Consider the following 21,746-nt stretch of genomic DNA (forward strand, 5'->3'; position numbering starts at 1 on the left):
AAAGATAGTACAGTGTGTAGATAGCACAGTAGTATGTGGGTGGCAGGCATTAAAGAAAAGGCAGAGAGCAGAGCTAAGCAATTCAGGTATCAAATCAGGTCTATAATGAATGGCAAAGTTATGGATAATTTTTTTKAAAAAACATGCTTATCCTCAGGCTATATAGTAATCTTTTTAAAATCAGAGTCCTTCCTGAATCATGACGCTTCGTTCTGGATTGGAAATCATCCAAAGGTTTTCAGCTCTGTGCTCCAGTGTGATTCAATTTCTAAAAAAAAAAAAAAAAAWCCACCTTTTTGGAGGGAATGTGACCACACTGGGAACATAGTAAATTAAATCCTTAGTTATCTATAGACAGACTTCACAGGGGTTACGGCAGTGCAAACCTCTCTTCGTTTCAGACTTTGTTACTGGATACTTTCCACTTCGGCAGGGAGGGTAAAGAACATTATGTGGAGACAGGTGTCTCCAAAACACTGGTATCAAAGTGCCCAGGTCCTGCTTTTGTTCCCGGTTATCTCAGAATCAGCAGTGTCTGTGTGAGAGACRGAGAGCTTAACCCTGCGAGAAACACCCACAGTTTTCACTGGCTTCAAGCAAGCAAATCCTGTCTTTGCTTACTCATTATTTCTATAGAGGAAAAGAAGTAACTACGAAGGAACAAACATTTAAATCAACATCTCAATAGTGAAAGGAAAAACAAGTGAGAAAAAAATCTGCCATGCAGAGCTCCCTTGCTGGAATAGAAAAAAATATACAGTGGCACCTAGAGCAGAGAAATATCTTGAATTTGGCAGTTCACAGTACATATAGCAGACCATAGTGACAGCAGAGGCTCAGCAAGTCAGGGAAAACTTCTGAGATACCCCAAAGTTTTCTGAGGAGCAGCCCATCATTAGCCTTCTCCTGAGTGCTGGACAACCTACCAAAAGGGTTAACAGCTTAATCATAGCTAATTTGTATTTGGGTTTTGCATTTTTTTTTAACTATTAGGGTCTTCATATTACAGATTAGGGAAACTGAGGCATGGAGGAGTGAAGTGATTCATTCAAATGCTACCAGTAGCAGAGCCAAAAATAGAAGACAGGTTGCTCAAGTCCTCTTACACCCCTCTATTACTTCTGCAGGGGTTAGTATAGGAGTTACAATCCGTTACTTGCATATCTCTCTTTTTTTGGATGTAAAATGAGGTTATTCATACTATAGGTGAAAGTGCTGGCAAGGCTAAGTCACAGAMCCTTAATTCCCCAAACTGTTTCATGTTTATAGGGGTTTACGTTCTGATTAAGACCAATGCACTGGCTGAACACTTCGCAAAGGCATCGTCTTTTTGCGGGTTTCTTCTCCTGCTCCCAGACAGTTTAACCATGAGAACAGGATGTGATACAACGAGCCAGACCTGATGCACTACTTTATCAAAGTCTGTTGTCGCTGATCTCSTTTTTATGAATGGCAGGGAAGCGGCAGCCGTACACAAGGATAAACAACAGTCGCAGCAGAGAGGCTTTGAACTGCTCTTTTCCTTTGGGAAAGAGATTTAAGATAAAGCTGAATCTGGAAAGCATCAGTGATGGTGCACCGAGAGCCGCTTGTCACCCCGACGGTTTGGGACCTTTCCCTTTCCATCGCTTTCTGCCCCGTTCACCCCGTGGTGCTCCCCGGCACCTTCCCCCCGTGGGGCTGGGGAGGGGGCCACAGGTCCTGCCCCGCACCGCGCCGCCGGCGCCCCACGCGTCTGCCGCGGCTCCGCCACATCTGGATGCGGCGCCCCGGCSCCGCCCGCCCCAGCGCGCCCGCCTCTCCCGGGACGCGTCCCGCCGCTCTCCCGCATGCCCGCCGCGCGGGGCCACATCTGCCGGCGCATCTGGGCGGGCGCGGCCCCTCCCCGCGGGCACATCTGGCGGCGGCGGGGGGCGGCCCCGCGCCGGGCGGGAGGAGCGGCGGCCGGCGCAGCCCCGCCGCCGGCCGGGGCGGGCAGAGCCGGCGCGGCGCGCAGGGGAGAGGCGGCCCGATGGGGCGGCCGGCCCGCAGCCTGGCCCCGCTCCTGCTGCTCCTGGCGCTGGGGCACGCCTGGACCTACCGGGAGGAGCCCCAGGACGGCGACAGGTGGGTCCCCCGCCGCCCCTGCCCTCCCACCAGCTCCCGCTTTCCTGCGCGTTCCCCCCACCCACCACCACCTTTTTCTTTCTTTCTTTCTTCCTTTTTTCTGTTTTGCCCTCTCGCAGGGAGGTTTGCTCCGAGAACAAAATCGCCACCACCCGGTACCCCTGCCTGAAGCCCACGGGCGAGCTCACCACCTGCTTCAGGTGAGCGCCGCGGGCGCGGAGGGCTGGGAAGGCGGCGCGGGGGGGACACGCGTGTCCGCGGCTCCCGGCGGCAGCGGCCGGGCGCTGCGCGCGGGGCGAGGGGGGACATGCGAGTTTGCGGCGGCGGCGGCTGGGGCCGTCTGCTGCCATCTGCCTCTGCCCTGCCCCGCGGAGGGCTGCGGCCGCCTGCCCCGGCGTTGCCTTTCCCGTCCCTCGCGGCGTGCGGCAACGCTGCGGGCATCTCCTGTGGCTTTTGCCCGAGCGAAAGGTTTTAGTGACTGGGCTGCAAATGTCACCTCGACAAAGGCATCACTGGAGAGGATGTGTGTGTTTGTGGGTTGCCTCATTTGAGCTGTCAGTTATCGATACGGTCCCTGAGAGAGGCTTCCTCTGACCTCGATGGATACGTCTAGGAGTGCATCAGGGCTGCAGCTGCACCAGTTACGGTATAATCAGTGACATCAACTGGATTCATCCTACCCTGAAGACATTTACTTTAAGGTGGATGAATCATGCCCTCAGAATGAATAACTTCTTCAGCAACCAGCTTGGAGGGAGACTTCAGCATAGGCCTCTCAAACTAAGACAGATGAATCCAACCCTGAGTTTTCATTTTTCAGCTGTGTATTTGAGAAATATCATCTGTTTTCAGAAGAATTTTAAAACTGTTTTAATGGTGACAAATGTCCCAGAACACTTGAGAGTAGATGTGCTTTTTGAGAAATGTACACAAAGAACAAGCACACACATATCAATTTACTGATGTGCTCTGATTATTCCCATCCCCAAAAGACATGTTTAATCTATGATAGTTGCTCCTTGGGAGAGGTTACCTTGTGGAAGCAGCTGTGTGCTGTGTGTGTATGCATGCAAGCATGTGTGTGAAGCCACTGCGTATATCAAAAATGTGATAAAGCACATCGATGCTCATGAAAAGTGTTACAGAAATCGACAAATGAGAGACATTTAAAAACTGGTCTTAGATGAGAGACACTTCAAGGCTGGTCCTTTTTTTTCCTCTTCTTTTTATTCCCCCCCCCCCCCCAATCAGTGAAACTTTTGGTTTCTATCTGCTGCATTTTCTGCTTGGCATAAATATTGAGCAATCTGAAAACATGGTGCAGTAGGGTGCTGCCTCACTCACACACCTGGGGCTCATTCACCCACTCTGGTAGCTGGGCAGCTACAGCCAAATGTGCTATCCGGTTCTCAGCAGGGGCAGCATCCTTATGTGCCCTATGAAGGACTACATGGGAACTAGAGACCTTCCCGGCTTCCCTCACCCTCGCTGCTAAATCCTGCTCTCTCTCTGCTTGCCTTGTGAAGGTGAGGCAGGTTTTAGGCAGCTCTGTAATGTGCAGGAGCACTCAGCATGCTTTGGAGAGAGGCGGCGTGTAAGGCCTGGAGGGAAGGGGTGCTCTTGGGGGAACCCCCCAGCCCATCTCTGGTTCGGGAGCCGGGCGTGGGGGTGGACGAGGCTGCTCTGAGAGAAAGCGGAGAGTTACTGGAGGAGAAAGGTGGGAGGACAGGAGTGGAAGGAGCCGCACAAAGACAGTGCACATGTGGCCTTCCTGCTGGTTACATCCTCACTGCTGCATGTCCCCAGGTCTGTCCTAGCAAAGTGCTTCTGCTTTGTGTGTAATGGATGAAGACTTTGCAGGCTCTGCTGGCTGCTGTGGGTCACCGTGCAAAGAAAGCAGGAATGTGTCCAGCTGCCAAGTCCCCCTTGTACTTTCTTTCATCCTTGCTGAGGTACTGCTGACCTTTGGGCTCTGGTTCTGCTGAGCCTTTCCTCCTTCCCGACTCTCCCCTCTCCCTGGTCCGAAGCAGCATTAACCATCCCAGACTGCAAATTAGGGTCTCCAAATCAGGAGATTGCCTTCTAGGTCAGCGTTTTTGGGGTGATGTTTTCAAATTTCGTCTATAAATATGACTGCTAGGACTGTCTTGATTTAAAAAGACAAAATCCATTTCCACGTAATAGCATGTTTTCAAGGGCTAGGGACCCAAGTCAAAGCATGCCATKAGACTTGCGGTGCCTTTGTGAGAGCAGGCAGCTAAGGCTGGGGTGAGGAGCACCACTGGCATGGGGCAGCAGCTCTGCAATGACGGTACGCGGCTCATCAGGCTCGTCGGGTGCTGATTTTGCACAGAGAACGTGTCTGTGCTGCTAAATTCACCCCTCTGAGGTCCGTGATGCTCTGGCAGGGACCAGCAGCAGCCACCTGTCGTGACGAGGCTGAAGGTGAAGAGTATCCCAAGTGCTCCTGGTAGCCAGGTGTGCCTCCAGCAGACACGTGAGCGTAACCACTGCAGGACACATCTGCATTTAAGATTCATTGATATTTCTAGGCTGACGTGGATGAGTTTCATTAGTAACAAGGTTGCAGGAAGCGCGTGCAATTGTTGTCTAAGCCTGCGGCATCTCGAGGCGGGTTGTGCTTCGTAGGACATTCAGGTACTTCGAGATCCAGTTTTCAAGTCTGGAATGACGGCAAATGTTTTGAAACTTTGGATGGAAAGGAAACCCAAAAAGACTGTGGTTTTGGAAAATTTTCACTTTAGTTTCCTGAGAAACTTAATTTCAGTATTCTCATAATTACTCTTACAAAATTTTCTTCTTTTATTTTCCTAGTCTGTTTTTTGCACTATTTCATGATGACAATAGTTATACATAAWATAGTACTTGAAATACATTGTTAGAGATGGTTTTAAAAGATAGCTAATGTCAACTGCTATTTAGTATTAGCATACACATCTAATTTATTTTCTAGGCCAAACTGTCTTTTTGTGCAGAAGGGAAACAATTTGACACAAACTTTACACATCATAACATGCCAGGCATAGGGCAATACGCACTGCTACTACTGATACACTGTGCCAGTATGCAAATAAAAAAGGAATATATTTGATGTCTGATATTCAAAATTCCTAAACAAAATAGATTTTCCAAAACATAAATTCTGGAAGACAATTTCATCCTTTTTTCCCTCCTGCTGTTTTTTTTATGAAAATCAGCATGTTTGCAGAACACTTCAATAAAAATAGCATCTCTTCATAACAAAAAAATATTTCTTGAAAATTTTTTTTAGCAGATTTACTCATAAATAAAGATGAGCCAAAAGCAGGGCCAAGCCAAAAGCAGGGCCAAGCACTGAGAATATATTGGCATTTTTCCTTGTGGTCATAGCAACCTTGTACATAATTAGATGTATTTTTCCTTTTTGAATGTGTGCAGTCTGGCCCTTGGCTTGGTTTGATTTGTATTTTTTTAGATGTCCTCTGTATTTATTTTCATAAGAATACAGAGGAACAGATGCAAAAAGAAGTTGGAGCTTGTACAGTATCTTTTTAACGCAAATCTTATTTAAACTCTTGTATGTAAAAGTGCGTAAAGTATCCTGTACTAATGGCCGCATCGTGCAGGCACAGGGAATGAGCCCTGGGGATTTAAGACTGTAACAGTCTTGTAAGATTTTGAATTGTCGCTGTATGCAAAATTCCAGCTGAAATAGATGAAATCTGGGCAGYGTGCAAGAGACCATGAGGCCCCAATTATGTGTTTCTGCCCTCTCAGCTGTTTGAAAGTCATGYTAACCTGCTTAACTCCTTCAAATAGACTTTTGAACAGTTTGTTGGCATGTTAAATTAGGCAAATGTTGCTGAAGTTTTCTTCAGTGCTTCCGTGTGGGTTACATGGCTCGTATTTAATAATTTATTTTTGTACATCTTAGCAGCAGCCCTTCTACATTGCAGATTGGCATTTCATTAATTTTCACTGTAAACACTACAACAGTACGCTGCTTCTGTGGTGTGTAGCAAGGTGATACAGGACTGCCCGAGCTGTGTCCGTCTGCTCGACGATGACCGTGGGTGTTTCCGTGAGAAAAAGCAGTGGCTGGAACAGGCAACCCCTGGCCCGGTCCGCGTTCCCATCCCGGTACGGCAGGGGTTATGTCGCTTCCAAGTTCAGCAGGCTGAGTCTGTAATGTAATCTGGTATAATTAAGTCAGGAAGCAGCCTAAAATTTAATTATTGGTGTTGCTCACTTTTTTTAAATGCTGGCAAAACCCGATCACACAATGAACTGCTGTGTGTTGGGAGAGATAAATCTTATATTAAGTTAGAAATCAATGAGAGGATGGATATTAATTATAGTGAGTACGTTTCTSAATGACAATGTACAGACTTAACAGAAACAGTTGCTAGTAGGAAGCTGTTTGTCGGGCACAAGTCATAGGGAGATTCGAGCATGAAACAGATGATGGGAAAATGGGAATGTTTGTGTCCCCACATTATGTAGATCCCTTTGTGCACTAGATCAATAAATATTGCTGTAAGGTGACTTGAAATAAATAATTTTGCTCCTTTCGAGGGATTTTTGATAAAAGTAAAGGGCTAATTAACAAAACCAGCATGCAGAAAGGGACAGTGCCCATCATGCTTGAGTGATCCTTGCTCTGAATCAGGCAGATGATGAACATTGGAACCTGGATCTGCGCATCCCGCATGAATACTCTGGCTACTGTCTTAGTGGGCAAAGAGTTTTTTTTTTTTTTACTTTTATTTGACCTAAACTATTCGTCTAATTTCTTCTCAACTTGCAAATAATATTGAGTTGCCTAAACAGAACCTTTTTTTTATTCACCTGGGGAGAAAAGTTATCCAGCTTTCTCAGTGAGATCATGGTGAGCGCTCTCTGAAAGTGAAGGGCGCGAGGTCCTCAAGGGACTGATGATACATAACTATACGCATATAACAGCTGAAGCCATTCCTGCTCGTGCCTTCTGCAGGGCCAGCAGGGACCAGCAGATCACAGGTGGTTTAGAGTAAGGGTGTTTGGCAGAACCGTCCTTAACTGTGATAAAATCTTTGTAGAGATAAGACCATTACATATACAAATAAAGGTTGTGTTCTGGGGTTCAAATCTTGGCTCAAAAACTTGATCAATAACTTTTTGCAGAATTTCCCAAGCAAAAGGTGTTTGGAATAGGGTGAAAATGCCATTTCAAAAGTAGATTGTCAGCTTCTCCATCTGAAAATCAGCAGCCAAAAGTATTTTACAGAGGCCTTCACTACACTTCAGGTTCTTAATTTTGCCATGAAAGTTTACATTACACTTCATAACAAAAAGACAATTCAAATGCATCACAGACGATAATATATGTATACATATACCCTACTTAATTCTGATGCTAACCAGAGATCACATGCCTCAAAAAGGATTTCTTTTTACTCTATTGAATCCTGATATTGCTGGTGGAGACTATTGTTTTTATAGACTGTATCATTTTGCACATTCTTAAAAGATAAAAGTAATTGCAAGTTAGAGTGTAGCTGTTTCACAAAGAGCAGCACTTTCACTAATATGCCCTTGGGGACCATACTCAGTTCTTGGTTCCCAGATACTCAAAGAGCATGTTGCAGAGCTTTCCAACTGTAAAAAAAAAAAAATTTATATATATATATATATATATATATATATATATTTGTATACAATTTTGGAGCTTTCAGCTGGCGTAAGAAAAGATGACACAATGTCAACTCCAGACTTTTCATTTTAGAGATTTCTTTTATTGATGCTGTTGTCTTCCCTATCCAAAGTTTTGCTGATCATTTTATTTTTAATAGAGTTGAAAGAACCCCAACTGACATCATAATATAACATTTGTAAACAAGAAATTTATCTGATTAGAGCAAAGGAGAACTTAATCTCCAGTTATCTTGCAGAGCAATGTACTGCATGGTGGGGTTTTGCTGAAAATTTAAGAGAGGATAAGTTTTTCTATTCTGTTTTGGTTTTAGAAAAGTAAACACACACAACAGCTGTAATTTCACAGCTGCCAAGAGAGTTTCTTTATGTTTCCACAAACTAATAATTCTTCCTTTGCACGGAATTTAATGGTGAAGGGCCATGAGCTGCTAAGCCTGTGGATCCCTCAAAGCAGCATCAGCATCTGTAACATGCCTGCGTCAATGCCACTAAAAAGAGGTACAGCAACGTTACTTAGCGATCGSACTGAAAACAAGGAGCGTCAGAACTTAGTATACGAACCTATTCGTCCCGTACAGAAGCCTGTAATATACATGCAATATTGGGCCTTTTGAACTCTGTATCAAACCATCGTCATGAAAAATAGCTGTTGAGCACCTCTGCGATGGGGCAGGTACAGGGAAGGTGGGCTGTTTGCAGAATCCCGCTGATACCAGTTCTGAACAAGCTCACTGGCCTAATGTTCATTAACACATGCAAGAACAAACATAAGTGTTCTCCTAGTTCAAAATTTTTTGTTSTCTGGTTATAGAATGAAAAAACTCTTACTATAAGTTGCCATCACAGGTAGAATTTTGTACCTATGAATAAATAAAATTTAGCCTTGGTATATCACTTGCTCACAAAAAGGAGTATACTACAATGATGGTAAAACATTTCTCTCTCTATTTCCTAATTCCTCTATTTTTTTTCTTACTATTGCTTTGAAAGTAGCACTTCTAGACATCACGGCTCTAAATCTGGTCAGTGCTTAGTTTGATTTGACTGCCTTTGCTGTGATTGCCAAGGAACCAGAYTACTTTCAGTTCCTGAGTTATAATGTGGATATCTGTCAGTTAAGTGCAACACTGAAGCCACACACATCTTTTCTGCAGGTTTCCATATAGCGTTCATGTGGCCATGACTTTCTGGGTCACTTTGCTGCCTTCGATCCTAAGGCTAAGGATCTTGATTCTTACTAAATTTCAGTGAGGTTAGGGACACCTAGCTCAGCTGAGATCATATAAACAGAGATATAATATAGATTATTATATAGATTTTAATATAGATTTTAATGGCTTGAGAATAGCCTCATGCAGCAAAATGCGGTGGTGCCGTGGATTTAGTGTGCAGTACGGACRGTTTGCCCCCAAATGAACCAGTGTAATTAATGATCTTTCAGAACGTTGCATAATTACCTTGAGTGGCGAACTGAGTTAGAAATTACTACAATTAAAGGATGAGGTATGGCAAATAGTTGTTCATGTAGTCCGGAAGTTTTTGATGTTCACATCAAAGCACTTTGGAGAATTTTAAAATTGGCAGCCATGAGCTCTATGATAAGTGCCCTCCTCGGTGGTTTGATCGATAATGAAATCCAGGTGCATTRCATTATGGTTTTCATCTACAGAATATAGGGTTAAATATGAACTGACTTTCCAGGGCATTTCATCTGGTGCAGAGAGACTCCAGACAAACAAAATAGTAGCCCCAGGGCCTCCCGTGGTTGATACAAAATATGTAATAAAAATAGGCTGCCAAAGGGAATATGACTTTTGTAATTACACTAAGTATTGTATATGSTCCCTAAGGTCGGGTGCTTTGTCCTTAAAAAAAGTGATTGCCGTGCCTCTTGCTAACAGCATGACATTATTAATGCTTGTATTACTGCTGCTGTTGTGATAGAGAGCCGTTGAGCTGGATTGCTCTGTACTGACTGCAGTCAAAACAGACAAGACRGAAAAGTGAGGAATGAAAGGATAAAGACATGGAGCAACACGAAACAAAARGGAAAGAAAAAGGGCCTAGAACAGGCAGAAGATGACTAAAGACACCAAAAGAGAAAAATTCTATCTAGCTGGTGTTTTCACCTAAATAGGGCAGGTTATAGAAGGGGGGTGACGACTTCCCAAACAATTGAAATTTAAATGTTTCTGGATTTTGTCTATTTAAGTAGAACCCAGGCAAACGAAACATCAGCCCAAAACAAATAAACAAACAAGCACACACCAGGGAAGACGCTTGTTCTCCCAACCGGACTCCAAGCTAAGCTACGGGAACTGCTGCATTTGCCCTTGACGGCCTCTTCCCTTCTTCCTTCACTCAGGTTGGAAAATATCTCTTCCCTGCAGTGAAGCGAGGGGGTACGTGAGGGCAGGGAGAACATGTTATGGGCAGGTTTTTAAATTGCCTGCTCAGTCTTTGCCCAGTTCAGCTTGCCTTCACTCATTGTGATACCACAAACTTATTGAGAAGTAGTTTAGGTGAAATATTTGACTTACACTTGGAAAAATAGATGAGGCTTGCTAGAAATCCCAGATAACATGGGATTGTCCATATGCTGCTGTGAAAGCTGTTGTCCAGTAGGAAAAGCATGTGGGGGACAGGTTTTCTGAGACTTTTGCTGTGCTGGTGTCCTTTTTTGCCCGGGCTGTTGGGTGTTTGGGGGAGCAGTTACTGCGCGTGTGCAACCAGATCACACAAAGCGGATGTGCTGGGCTCACTCTGCATGCCCTGTTCTGTTGATTTACAGGCATGCAGAGAGACTTTACCYGGTATATGTTGCTTCGGGTTGCACTTGCTGTTGTGCAGTGTTGGTAGCTTCGGGCATGTGTGATTTTTTTTCCACTGAGACTGTGCTGGGTACTCACAACCTTGAGGGTTTTTTTTTGTTTTGTTTTTGGTTCCAGCAYTGTACCCTGAGTCCTGAGGAGACTTTTCTCTGAATATGTGAATCACTGCTGAGTGTTCGATGCTAGTGTCTTTTTGGCTGGAGCTGTTGGGGTCAGAGGACTGCACTGAGCTCATTTTGCATTAAGTCAATGGCAGGGAGAAGGTCGGCTCTGGTGACCTACACTCACATTGCTTATGTCTCTTACAGATGGTTTATGGGTCACTCCAATGATCCCACCTTTAAAATTCACACTCACTAAGAGCTGGGCCTGCAGCCCATGGAAATGAATTTACAATAAAAACTTTCCCCAGCGTTGTGCTTAGAATTACTTTTCCCTCTGTTGTCCATTTTCTGTTTCTTGGTTTCAGTCTGCAAACTAATGGTGACTTGTTTTATAAACTAACGGTAGCAAATGTCATTCGATTGCTATACTTTGGCTTTTCTTCTGTGTTGTTCCAATTATAAGCAAAACAATGGAGAGCAGAATCCATACAGGGCGCACTCAGTTCCTCATGGGCATAGGAAAAGCGAGCAGCTCATTTGAATCTCCTCGAGGGTAGTTCTGTTTAACAATTGAAGGGAAAAACAATTTTAGCTGCAGACAGTAATCTTGGAGCTTAGTTGTGTTTGGAAAATCCTTCTTGCTTAAAGAGTGTTTTCCATCAAGTTGTGTTGATTTCATTGTTGATTCTGGTTCAAAAAGTGAAGTACGAGTCCATAAAGCATTTAAGTTGCATCCAGTTATTAAAAACATGTACTGTGAGGTTTTTTTTTTTAATCTAAATTTCAACCGCATCCATTTTAACTGATGATTTGTACTGGAATTTAAATAAGGTGAAATACACACTGACTATATATCCCTGTATTAATATTAGCAGCCATTCAGTAGTGAATGCACATCAGTCAGAATTTTTCCTCTTTCCTTTTCAAATAGTCTGTGAGTTAAAGACACAAATGCACATAAAGACATAAATACACAATGTTTTAAGTGGGTAAGAAAGGCAAAATCAAAGTAATAATCTGAATTTTTAAAAGGGTTGTTCTTAGAGAATGAATAGGCTTATTATAAGTCAAAGGCAAGTTACATTAGAGAGAGAGCTTGAAGTAGTATAAGACAATATTCATGTGGACTAGCAAGTGTATAAAGAACAATAGTCTTTCTATGGAGAAATTGTTGGTGCATAGCTTCCAGTGTGAAACAGCAGTGTTCGTGTCGGCTTTATAGTCTCATTACCCTCCCCTCGAGGGTGAAGGTTGACAACCTAGTTCTCCATAACAAGGCACATAAGTCCAAAAAGTTAGATGGTGAAGATGCAAAATGGCTGAAGAAATACATTAAGTATATTGGAATATTTTATGAATAATGGGAAAAAGCTCACAATTAAAAAATTTGTGAAGGTACCCCAAAAAGCTGAGTATGCTGAGAATTCTTTTCATAAGAGAGAGAAAGTGACTTTATTAGATGCGTTATTTCACTGTAAACTCTCTGCTCAGAGCTCTGATGTCTCAGTGGAATGTTAATATCTTTATGATCACATTCAACACATTTAATATATTGTAAATCTGACATCTTGCCTATTCAACAAGATGTTATTATCATACCCAGTTTTCATTATAGAGTTTATTATCATAGCTACAGCAAAGAAAGCGGTATTGTTTCTTAAATATTGCGCTCTGAAATTCTGATAAAGCCCTTAGTTTGAAGCTTATTGCCTCTGAGAGTTGAAATGAGTTATAATTCAAACAAAAATAGCTGAAGGGAAAATTATTTTATCTTTCTAATATATAGTATTTCTGGGAAGGGGAAAAACTGGATGAAAATGGGGATGAGGGTCTTTGGTAGATCTTAGTGATTCAGAAGCAGAGAGTGACCGAGACCAAGCATCAATAGTGCTACTGTTTTGTGAACGCTTGATCCTACCAGGGGATACATGCTTTTAACTGCGGCTTTCCAAGGCAGGAGAAAGGTGCAGTAGCAACCACGCACCTCTGCAGTCTGGGCTGATCTCTGCTGGCTGCTTGGCAATTAGCAGCAAGACAATCCCAAGCATGGCCAGGCTGTTTGTCTCCACGATGGGCCAGAAAGGGTACGTGTTGTCTCAGACTGTGACTTCGGTGGTGCCTTCAATGTTGACTTCTCGATGTGCTACATAATATGTGGGTTATATGGAAAATAGTACATAATGCTCAGGTAGATGTAGAAACATTGCTGTTTTGATGGATAATATATCTTGATAAAATTGCTCAGTAGGTTTTTTTTTTTTTCTTCTGAAGCAGATATACTTCTACTCCACTAGAGTTTCTACTCACCAGAGGCCATAAAAAGTATATTCAGAGAACAGTTGGTGAAACTACTTTAAATTTGAAAATTGATAGATGAGAAGTGCTATGAAAAATGGAGTGTTTTTCTCTCTTGGGGATTTTCATGGAAAAATTTGGAAAAATTCTCATTTCAAGCTTTTCTGATTTTACAATAAGGAAATTAAAAAATGGAATATAGGTAAAAATGGATAATGTGGTACACAGTTTTCTTCTAACTCGTCCTACTTGACTTCCAGCTTGTGCAATAGCAAAACAGTTAGAAGATATTTAAAGTGTTGCTTCTGAAAGGGTTTCCCTGCCCACTCTTGCCTTTTACTTCACCACATTTCCTTCTTCTGGACCAAACCCACTAAATTAGTGGTGGTGGAGGGAAGGAGGGGACATCGCACTCCCCAGTTTTTGGACCTATCTTTTACAAGTCTGCTTTAGGAGTCCGGTCTCTGTAAGCTCTCTATACAGTTAGGGGGGAGAGAGGGAATGAGTTATCTTTTAAGCCAAGTTAACACTTGCTCTTTCCTCTTAGTTTTAAAACTTCTTGTAGAGAAAGCAGAATTTCACTGGGATGTAACTTTAGTAAAGAGGCTGTCCTCACAAAACGTTTTCTAAAGAAAGAATGTATGAATATATTTAAAGTATGTTTGCAGGATTGGCCTCTTCTTGATTTTTTTTAGAAGCTCACCTGTGTTAAAGGATTGCTTTTTTTTTGGTCCCTTGAATAGTCACTTATGATGCTGTAAGAACAGATTTGCAGAGGTCTGCACTTCCATAGCTGTACTCGCTTCATTTGGGCTTAGGCCAAATTGCTTCAGTTTTGGAATTCCCCCATAATTTTTCTTAACATTCCATGAAAAAAAAGCACGAAAAGTGGTCAAAGCAAATTGAATGCATCTTACCAATGAAGCAAGTTCTCTGCTTGACTTTTCAAGCTGAGTTTGTTGGCCAGAGTCTTGTCTGTGCTGTTTCTTGTCCTCACACTGACCCATATTTGAGTAGCGGTTTTATTAAGCACGCCTGGAAGGGGTCCCTATGGTGCCCTTCCGGATTTACACCAGTGGAGGCAGCACAGTGATCTTGGGAGGCAATATTGTTTAATTGTAGGATGGACTTGAAGGAGCTGAGCTGTAGTTTGAGATCTTGGGCTAAATTTCTGTGCTCCTCAATAAGCCATGTCATGCCGAATTCTGTCTTCATTTACCTGCTAAGGTTTACTATGGGATATTGGTATCGGCTAGTTCCTCACCTATAAAATGGAGGAAAAAAATATTTATTGTTGCTTCACAGAAAAAATAAATTGATAACTTACCTTGAAGGTGTAGTGTTCCTGTTATAGCAAACAAGGTCCCTGTAAACTGAGTCTTCAAATAACTTGCTAGACTTTGTTTACTTATGGTGATTTACTGTCATTCCAATTCAACAAACTGCTACTGTTTGAGATAARAAGAAAAAATGCTTCCTTTTTTAAGTATAGTTTTTCATCTCCACCAAGAGACAAATTAGATTTCTGTGATGTTTTCTTATGTTGCAAAAATATCCAGAGTATTTCCACAGTGGGAATAAGTTAATGGTACGTCACTGGAAAAAATCCAATGAAAATAGCTGTGGTGGAGTGAAAAAAAAGAAGCAGAAAACAAGTAGTCAGGAGAAAGAATGGCTAACCCATACACATATATTTATTTACACATCCTCATTCGCAATATGTACTGCTGGGTATTTTTAAGTACCAGGAAAAAGAGACTTCAAACATTTCCATTGACCTTAGAGCCACTACAGTTATAAGCTGTTCCAATGAAAAGAAAATTGGTCCAAGAAATTCTCCTTAAGGACTTGACAAAGACTTAATGCATGACAAATATATCTTCAGAATAGAAATAAAGAGGGAATTTTCCTGTGTTCACATTCCTCTTAATTGTATATTCGGACTGAAGACCCTGGCTATATTCCATATTGTAGAATTTGGTGCTTTGCTCTGTAGGGCTTCTCTTTTGGAAGAAAGAATCAAAACAAATGTAGCAGTCCTTCCATTAAATGCCATCTCGATCTTGACTCTTGGAAGTACAATGGCTCAGAGAATGAAAAATTACCCCAAGTGTTTATTACCAAAATCTAGTCTCAGTTGCGAGAAGATTAACTTCCTTAAAAGATTCTATATCCTGCCTATTACAATGGGATATATATATATGGAAAAGGTTGCAAACCCCTGCAAAAGAAATGGAAAAGTCTGTACAGTGTCATGCTCATGAGATACACATGATTGGTATTTGTGGGAAATGCCTGAGAAACATGAGTTTCGGAAGCAGTCCTAATCAAATGCTTTAACCCTGAGTTCCCCTGCTAACTAACTGGGGCTGCTGTGGGTATGAACTGGAACATAAATCCTTAGTCATCCCAAGCTGCTTTGTAATTATGACTAAGAGAAGCAAAGTCATCCAAAACGTGGGCCTGGAAGAGCAAGTCAAATGTGAAAATGACTTTGCTGCTGCTGGATCTCAAAACTGAAGGAAAAGCTGCTTTACTCTTTGTTTTCTAAGATAACTGCAGTGCCTAAGTCCATTTATATAGAATGAATTAAGTCTGTTCATGACGAAGGCTTCTTTGGAAGAGCAGGTACCTGATCAATACACAGAAGTAGGAGTTAAATTCTGTTAGAAATATTTTTGTCTTTTAAAAATTGCTAAATTCCGGACTTTAAGTAATTTCAAGYTTTTCCTTATTACTAGATACAGAATAAAGATGATTGCCTATGAAGATGCCTTTATATCTTTTGCCTCTTAACTGGAAGGCATTCACATTTATTTCCTCCCCTAAACCTTTCATGATATCTTTGCAAAGCGTAACCATTAGTGTCTTGGAGATAATAATTTCTTTTGGCACTCCTTTTTACTGAAGCATGAGTTTTACAAGCAAAAGCAACACAATTATTTGCTAGCAGCTGTAAAAATAACAACAGGCGCACAGAACATGGCAGCTTATTTGGCTGCTTTACTCAGACTAAATGCATTATCTCTAAAAGACTTTGAGACCCAAACATCTGCTGCTTTTTTCATCATTTATAGTAAGCTTTTATTATTTTTGCTTACAAAATCTTTTGGGAAATTTTCTCCTTAAAAAGTAAATTTTCCTTAATGTACTGTTCAGTTAAATGCTTCTAGGTAGTTCATAGGCTACAGTTGGATGGCTAGTCATTCCCATTGTAAGGCCAATGTTTAGACAAGGGATTAGCCATACAGCCCTTAATTTTTCCTCTTACAGCATATAGCTGAAAATCATGACAAAAGAAAATTATTTATAAATTTAGGATCTTAACTGTCAAAGTTAGGAAAGCTCTGACAATGTCTTAGATGTCTGTAGGGGCAAAACATGGATTCCTTTAATGGAAATTTGGTTTATGATATGACAGCCCATACACATAAAAATGCTGAACAAATTACTTCCTTAGCCAAGACAGCAAGAATACCTCTTGCTTGTTTTCTAGTGCCTGTGAACTAAAAAGCTAGCTAGAGTCAAGATCTGTTTTGCGGCACCAGTGCAAATTGGATGTAGCTCCACTGACTTTGGTTGAGCTTCCCTAGATTTATGCTGCTTTAAATGAATGGTGAAAATGGGATTTAGCCCCCGGAATTCAGCTCTTGTGAAATGGCTCCCAGTTCGCTTCAGGATGAAGTAATTTGATTTTGTTTTAGAAGGAATGATCTAACTCAGCAGTTGTTGCGTATGAACAATTAAGTTCTGTTTTTTTAGCACTTTTTTTTGTCTCAACATAGAGTTTTAAAGTTATTTTTGGTTGTGGGTAATGCAGGATTTTAAAAAACAGCTTGATTCTTGCATAATGCATTTGGATAGTCAGCAGTTCGGGGCTCTTCATAAATAAATAAATAAAAGATGTGCAATTTTACAAAATGTTGAAAACCTTCAATGGACTGGTGCATCTTCACTGCCAATTGTAAGCAGTCCTTCGTATTTATAGCCCTGGGTTTTCAAGATCAGTGTAAATTTAGTCTCAGCCCTGTGATGCACCAAGGCACAGATAATCAAAGCGGTTTAGATGCTTAACGACATTGATTTCAGTGTGAGTTAGATGCTTGTGTATCATCCGAGCATCTGTGCTTAAGTAGAGGCTACGTGGAATATAGGACTAGAAAAGGAGCAGCCAGTTCCTATGTGTGGTAGCACTTCACACCTTACTGATGTGGAAAAAAATGATTTACAAATCTCATTTTAGAATATGATCAAGGCTGTATTAAATATCTTTGACAAGCCAGCTAGGATGATCCTTTGGATTCCCCCACCTGAAGCATGTTCTCCAACCCTCAGATCATTCTCACAGTTATTCTTTGCATCCTCCTGCATTTATCAATATCCTTGAACTCCAGACAGCAGAAAATACACTGAATTTTGGGTTATGTGCACTACCTCCAAATGCAGAGGTAGAACAGACTCTCTCTTTCCCTTGTTATTTATCCAAGATTCACAGCAGTATTTTTGGTCATGGGGCTGCATTTTTCCTTTCTGGAAAGAAGGAAAAACTACTTATAGCTCTTTTGCATTTCTGTACAGAAAACTGCAAAGTTGCCTCAAAGTTTTCCTTTTTTATTTGTTCGCATATATTTTAACTTTATTCAACAGTGCTGAAAGTAAGTTTAGAAGTGGAAAACATCTCAGTCTTATCAGAAGTGGGAGAATGTGCAAGTCTGTCAAAGCAGGAATCGGATATGTCCAGAAAGGAGAAGCAGCCACCAGCATCAGAGCACTGTAGGATTACACAGTCCTTTCACAGGTTTTCATATTGTATTAGGTGACATGATACAATAAGGCGAGTCAGAGAAAAAATTAAAGAAATAGATCTGATCTTATAGGGAAAGATGCACAGGTTTTCATCAGAAAATTAACCCTCTTCCACTCAGTTTATTTCAGAAAAGTCTTTTAGTTATATTCCTGTTTATACAATGATCACGCCAGACCATCTCAGCGTGTAAGCCCAGAAGCCCTGCAGAGCAGATGGGGAGGATCTCTGGGTGGGCAGACAGATGTTTGGGGTGGGAAGACCTGCTGGGGAAGGATTCATGGAGTCATCAGAGAAGTGATGTGGCTCAGAAGTGGCCACCAAGTCAGCTTGGACAAGGCTGCTGGAAAAACTCAGCCAGGAAATTTGGCAGTTAGGGAAAGGGCTATGGAAATGCCAAACTTGGAAGATAATTTCTGTATTGGGGAACGCAGAGCTGGAAATGTGAATATGCAGGGTGAGCCTCCACAAAACCCCCAATCTGAAAAGCATGGTGGCCAGGCCAGTTAACTTGAATAAATAAGGGGAAGACTTATTCTTAGAATTCAGAGAGGAACTGAGACAGGGTTTCCCCTGGGGCATCCTGAGCTGTGAGGAGGCTGAAATGCCCCTTGTTCAGTCATCTGAGAAGAACCAAAGGGGTGTGCATCTGCAGAGAGAAAACTGTACATTTTCTCTTTGCTTTAGAAATGTCACCTCAGTCAGCCTTTCTCCAGTATTTTCCTAGAGGAATATATGTAATCTCTGGAATGTTTGTGCTTTTCTAACACTTTTGCATGGAGAATCATCACCTCTGATATTTAAATATTTGGGAATGACAGAAAATAAATAGTAGTCAAAACTTGGCAGGAGTTGATCCCCAACTGAGATTACCTAAACCTTTTGCTGCTCCATGTATCTGTTAAAGAGGCAGCTTGTTGTAGGTAAGGTAAATTTATCTGCCCCATTGGGATTTTGGGGGTAATTTTCTCTATCATGAGATAATGTTGAAAGTTAGAGGCTGATCAGCTGGGAAGGGCAGAGGAGGAAAAGTTTGATTTCATGAGTTTAACCRCAGGAAGACATGGGACTGTAAATGAGATATGACTCTTGAAAGGCAAGTGTGGTGGTGCAGGGCCTCTTGTGAAGTATATTCAGTAGTGGTGGGAAAATACTCATGCTACTGTGCAAAGACCTAGTGAGACCTCGCCTTTGCAGTTCTGGTCATTAACTTTCAAGGATGAGAACTGAAACCTGGGACAGGTGCAGAAGAGGGCTGCCAGGGCTTTCGGGTGAGGACAGCCCCTCTGATGGGGAGAGGGAAACAGTTTATAGCCAGAAAGAAGCAATGTCCCTCTTRGAAAGGGATAAGCCAGGTGTGGTTTAACATTTGTATAGCTATTTGAGTGATATTGAGTCTGAACTAATGCACTTTAAGACATACGGCTTATTAGGTGAAGGCATAGTGCCCTATTCATGTGGCAATATGGTTTCTGGATTTGGAATGGTTTGCACTGGGTAGACTGGGCATGGTCGGGTGAGGGTTTGCATGTACCTATATGCAAGCACCTGACTTGGAGAACTTGTCTTCACTCTGCTGCGTAGCTCAGATTCTTGCAATCGCTTGCAAAACTGTGCACAAAGTCATTTTCTTTCTTATGTGTGTTATTTAACCGAATGTCTGGTTGGCTGAGTTGAGCTGCTGTATTCCCAGCTCGTGTGGGAAGTGCTAGTGTCGTCCTCACCTCTAAAAAACCAGCTGTCCCCAGTCTGTGGCTTTGCTTACTCCAGCCTAGAGGCTTTCGGGGTCGGCACGAGCAGGCTGTTAAGGACAGCAGCTCTGCACTTTGTGCTAGTGCCTGTGGCTTTACCACTGAATTCCTCTGCAGACTCAAAATCATCAGTCTCACAAATCATGGCCTTAATATCGAGACCTCCTTCCTCCCTGGCCTTTTGGCTGGGATTTTAGTTTTGTTATTGAAAGTGGTGAACGTGGGAAATCTTATCTCTTGTCTGAATGACTTCCATAGCTGTGCTTAACATCCTGTGATGGTTCTGTCTCTTTATGAATCTTCCCCTTGTCATTGTTAACATAGAACAAATATCCCTAGAAACAAACAAAACAAGGAAATATAGAATATATTTGCTATAAAACAGAATTGTATTTAAATTGAAGATCTTCCCAAGGAGCTTATTAATACACACTTAGAGCAGAGCATGCTTTGTCTAGTCCTGGGCAAAGCTGACTTTTATTTCTGAATCCTAGAAGGGTAATAGGACCTAAATCATGGTAAGTCTTTTGTATGGAATGATTTAAAGGTTAAACTAGAGTTAGAGCCTTAATGTCATCAATGTGCAGGAATTCTTRAAAAAATATATTTTTTAATTAGTTAACATAATTTTATTGTAGTGATTTTTGAGGGTGGAGAAAAGTGTTTGAGTATGTTCTTCTCAGTGTTTAATCCACAGATCTGTGCATTTATCATATAGAAGCAGGTTAGTATCATGGGGGATATGATTTGGGGGAATAGCCTATGGTGTTGCTCGAAGAACGGAACCTTGCTCTTTAGTAAGTTGTTAAAAGTGGCAGCTTTGGGACTAGATGACTCAGGTCAAATGTAAAAAAAGAACCTTTTATCTGTGCGCTGCCTGCTCAAATCCAATCCAGAGGTTGCTGTATACATGATGGGATATTTTGGCTTTGTTTCCTTTCATGAGGAGAGCGCAGAGTTGGGTTGTCTTGCTCTGTGGGTTTAGGCGACTTTCACAGATGCTCGTTACCGAATAGTAAGGGGGCAAAGAGTTGACCTGGAGATTGACTCTCCAGTGACCCTTAAAGTTGGAATAACTGAGAAAGCAGCAGTTATTCCAATAAAAGCTTCAAATGAGCTGAGGGTTGAGGAAAGGGAGATTGTTGCTCGTAGGAAGAACTGAACTGATGCCAGCAGAAAGCTGATACAGGAGTGACGTGAACGATATTATCTCCCAAACAGACGTGACTGTGTTCCAGAGGCTGCAAGGTCAGGCCCTGGGTTTGCTTAAGGGCACGTGAAGACAAAACACATCCTTTCTATACTACTGTAAACAGGAATCCTAAAAAGGATAATTAGCATTACGAGAATGAGCTCTCTGCTTCAGGGAACCTCTCCATGTATTTCTCAGCCAAGAAGAACAGAAGAGTCTTTGAAAAAATACTTTGCAGAACGTTTGAAATCACTCAGTGGCCAGAAAGAGAGGCTAAGGCTGTTGTTTCTGCTATGTGTAGAAATTGCTTAATCTTGATGATTTTTATCATGAGTAGGATCTTACTATGGAATGAGGAACTAGATTTACAGGATGAAGTCAAGGCAAATGCGTCCCAGCCATCCACTTAATTTCCAGCCTAACATTTAGAGTTGTTTTCTCTTGACCTTCTGTATTTAAGGGCTATTACCACAAATACCAGAGGGTTTGGGTCAGATTCTGCTGTTTTGTTTTTTTTTTTAATTTTTTAACTCACTGGGACTTGAATGAAGGACAGCTCAATTGTGAGTCATGGTGGCAGACACTCCCCACAGGCATTCTGATTGCTTGATGGAAAGAAGTCCAAACCTGCCAAATATTTGAGATTTACTGACACATTTAGTGCTAGATATGGTCACTAACAGCTCCTTAGATGTAGTTACCGCAAGAGTTGGTGACTAACTGTGAGGGAGGCTCAGGGGTACGGAACAATAATTTCAGAGCAATGCAGTCACATGGAGACTTAGTCTAAACATGTGCCACATGGTGACGGTTGTGTAATTTTACACATATAACAGAATATAAAAAATACAAATCAACAATACCAATAATTTTTCCAAATCCTGATGGAATTGTTTATTGAGATGTAATATTCTGTGTCATTTAAGCAATCTGACAAGATTAAAGTCAGAAGGTACCGTTTCGGTAAAA

At 41.9% G+C, this 21,746-nt stretch overlaps 1 protein-coding gene across 1 annotated transcript in view; it reads left to right on the forward strand.

Moving 5' to 3' along the window:
* The first annotated feature begins 2,011 nt into the window (after positions 1 to 2,011).
* Positions 2,012 to 21,746, forward strand: part of CCBE1 (collagen and calcium binding EGF domains 1) — a 108,180-nt gene continuing 88,445 nt past the window's right edge. The window contains exons 1-2 of the mRNA XM_026087256.1: positions 2,012 to 2,106; positions 2,226 to 2,306. Of these exons, the coding sequence (XP_025943041.1) occupies positions 2,012 to 2,106; positions 2,226 to 2,306 (176 nt within the window). The remainder of the gene's footprint in view (positions 2,107 to 2,225; positions 2,307 to 21,746) is intronic.

This window comes from Apteryx rowi, unplaced genomic scaffold (genome assembly GCF_003343035.1).
Source record: "Apteryx rowi isolate R43461 unplaced genomic scaffold, aptRow1 scaffold_71, whole genome shotgun sequence".
In the NCBI taxonomy this organism is placed as follows: domain Eukaryota; kingdom Metazoa; phylum Chordata; class Aves; order Apterygiformes; family Apterygidae; genus Apteryx; species Apteryx rowi.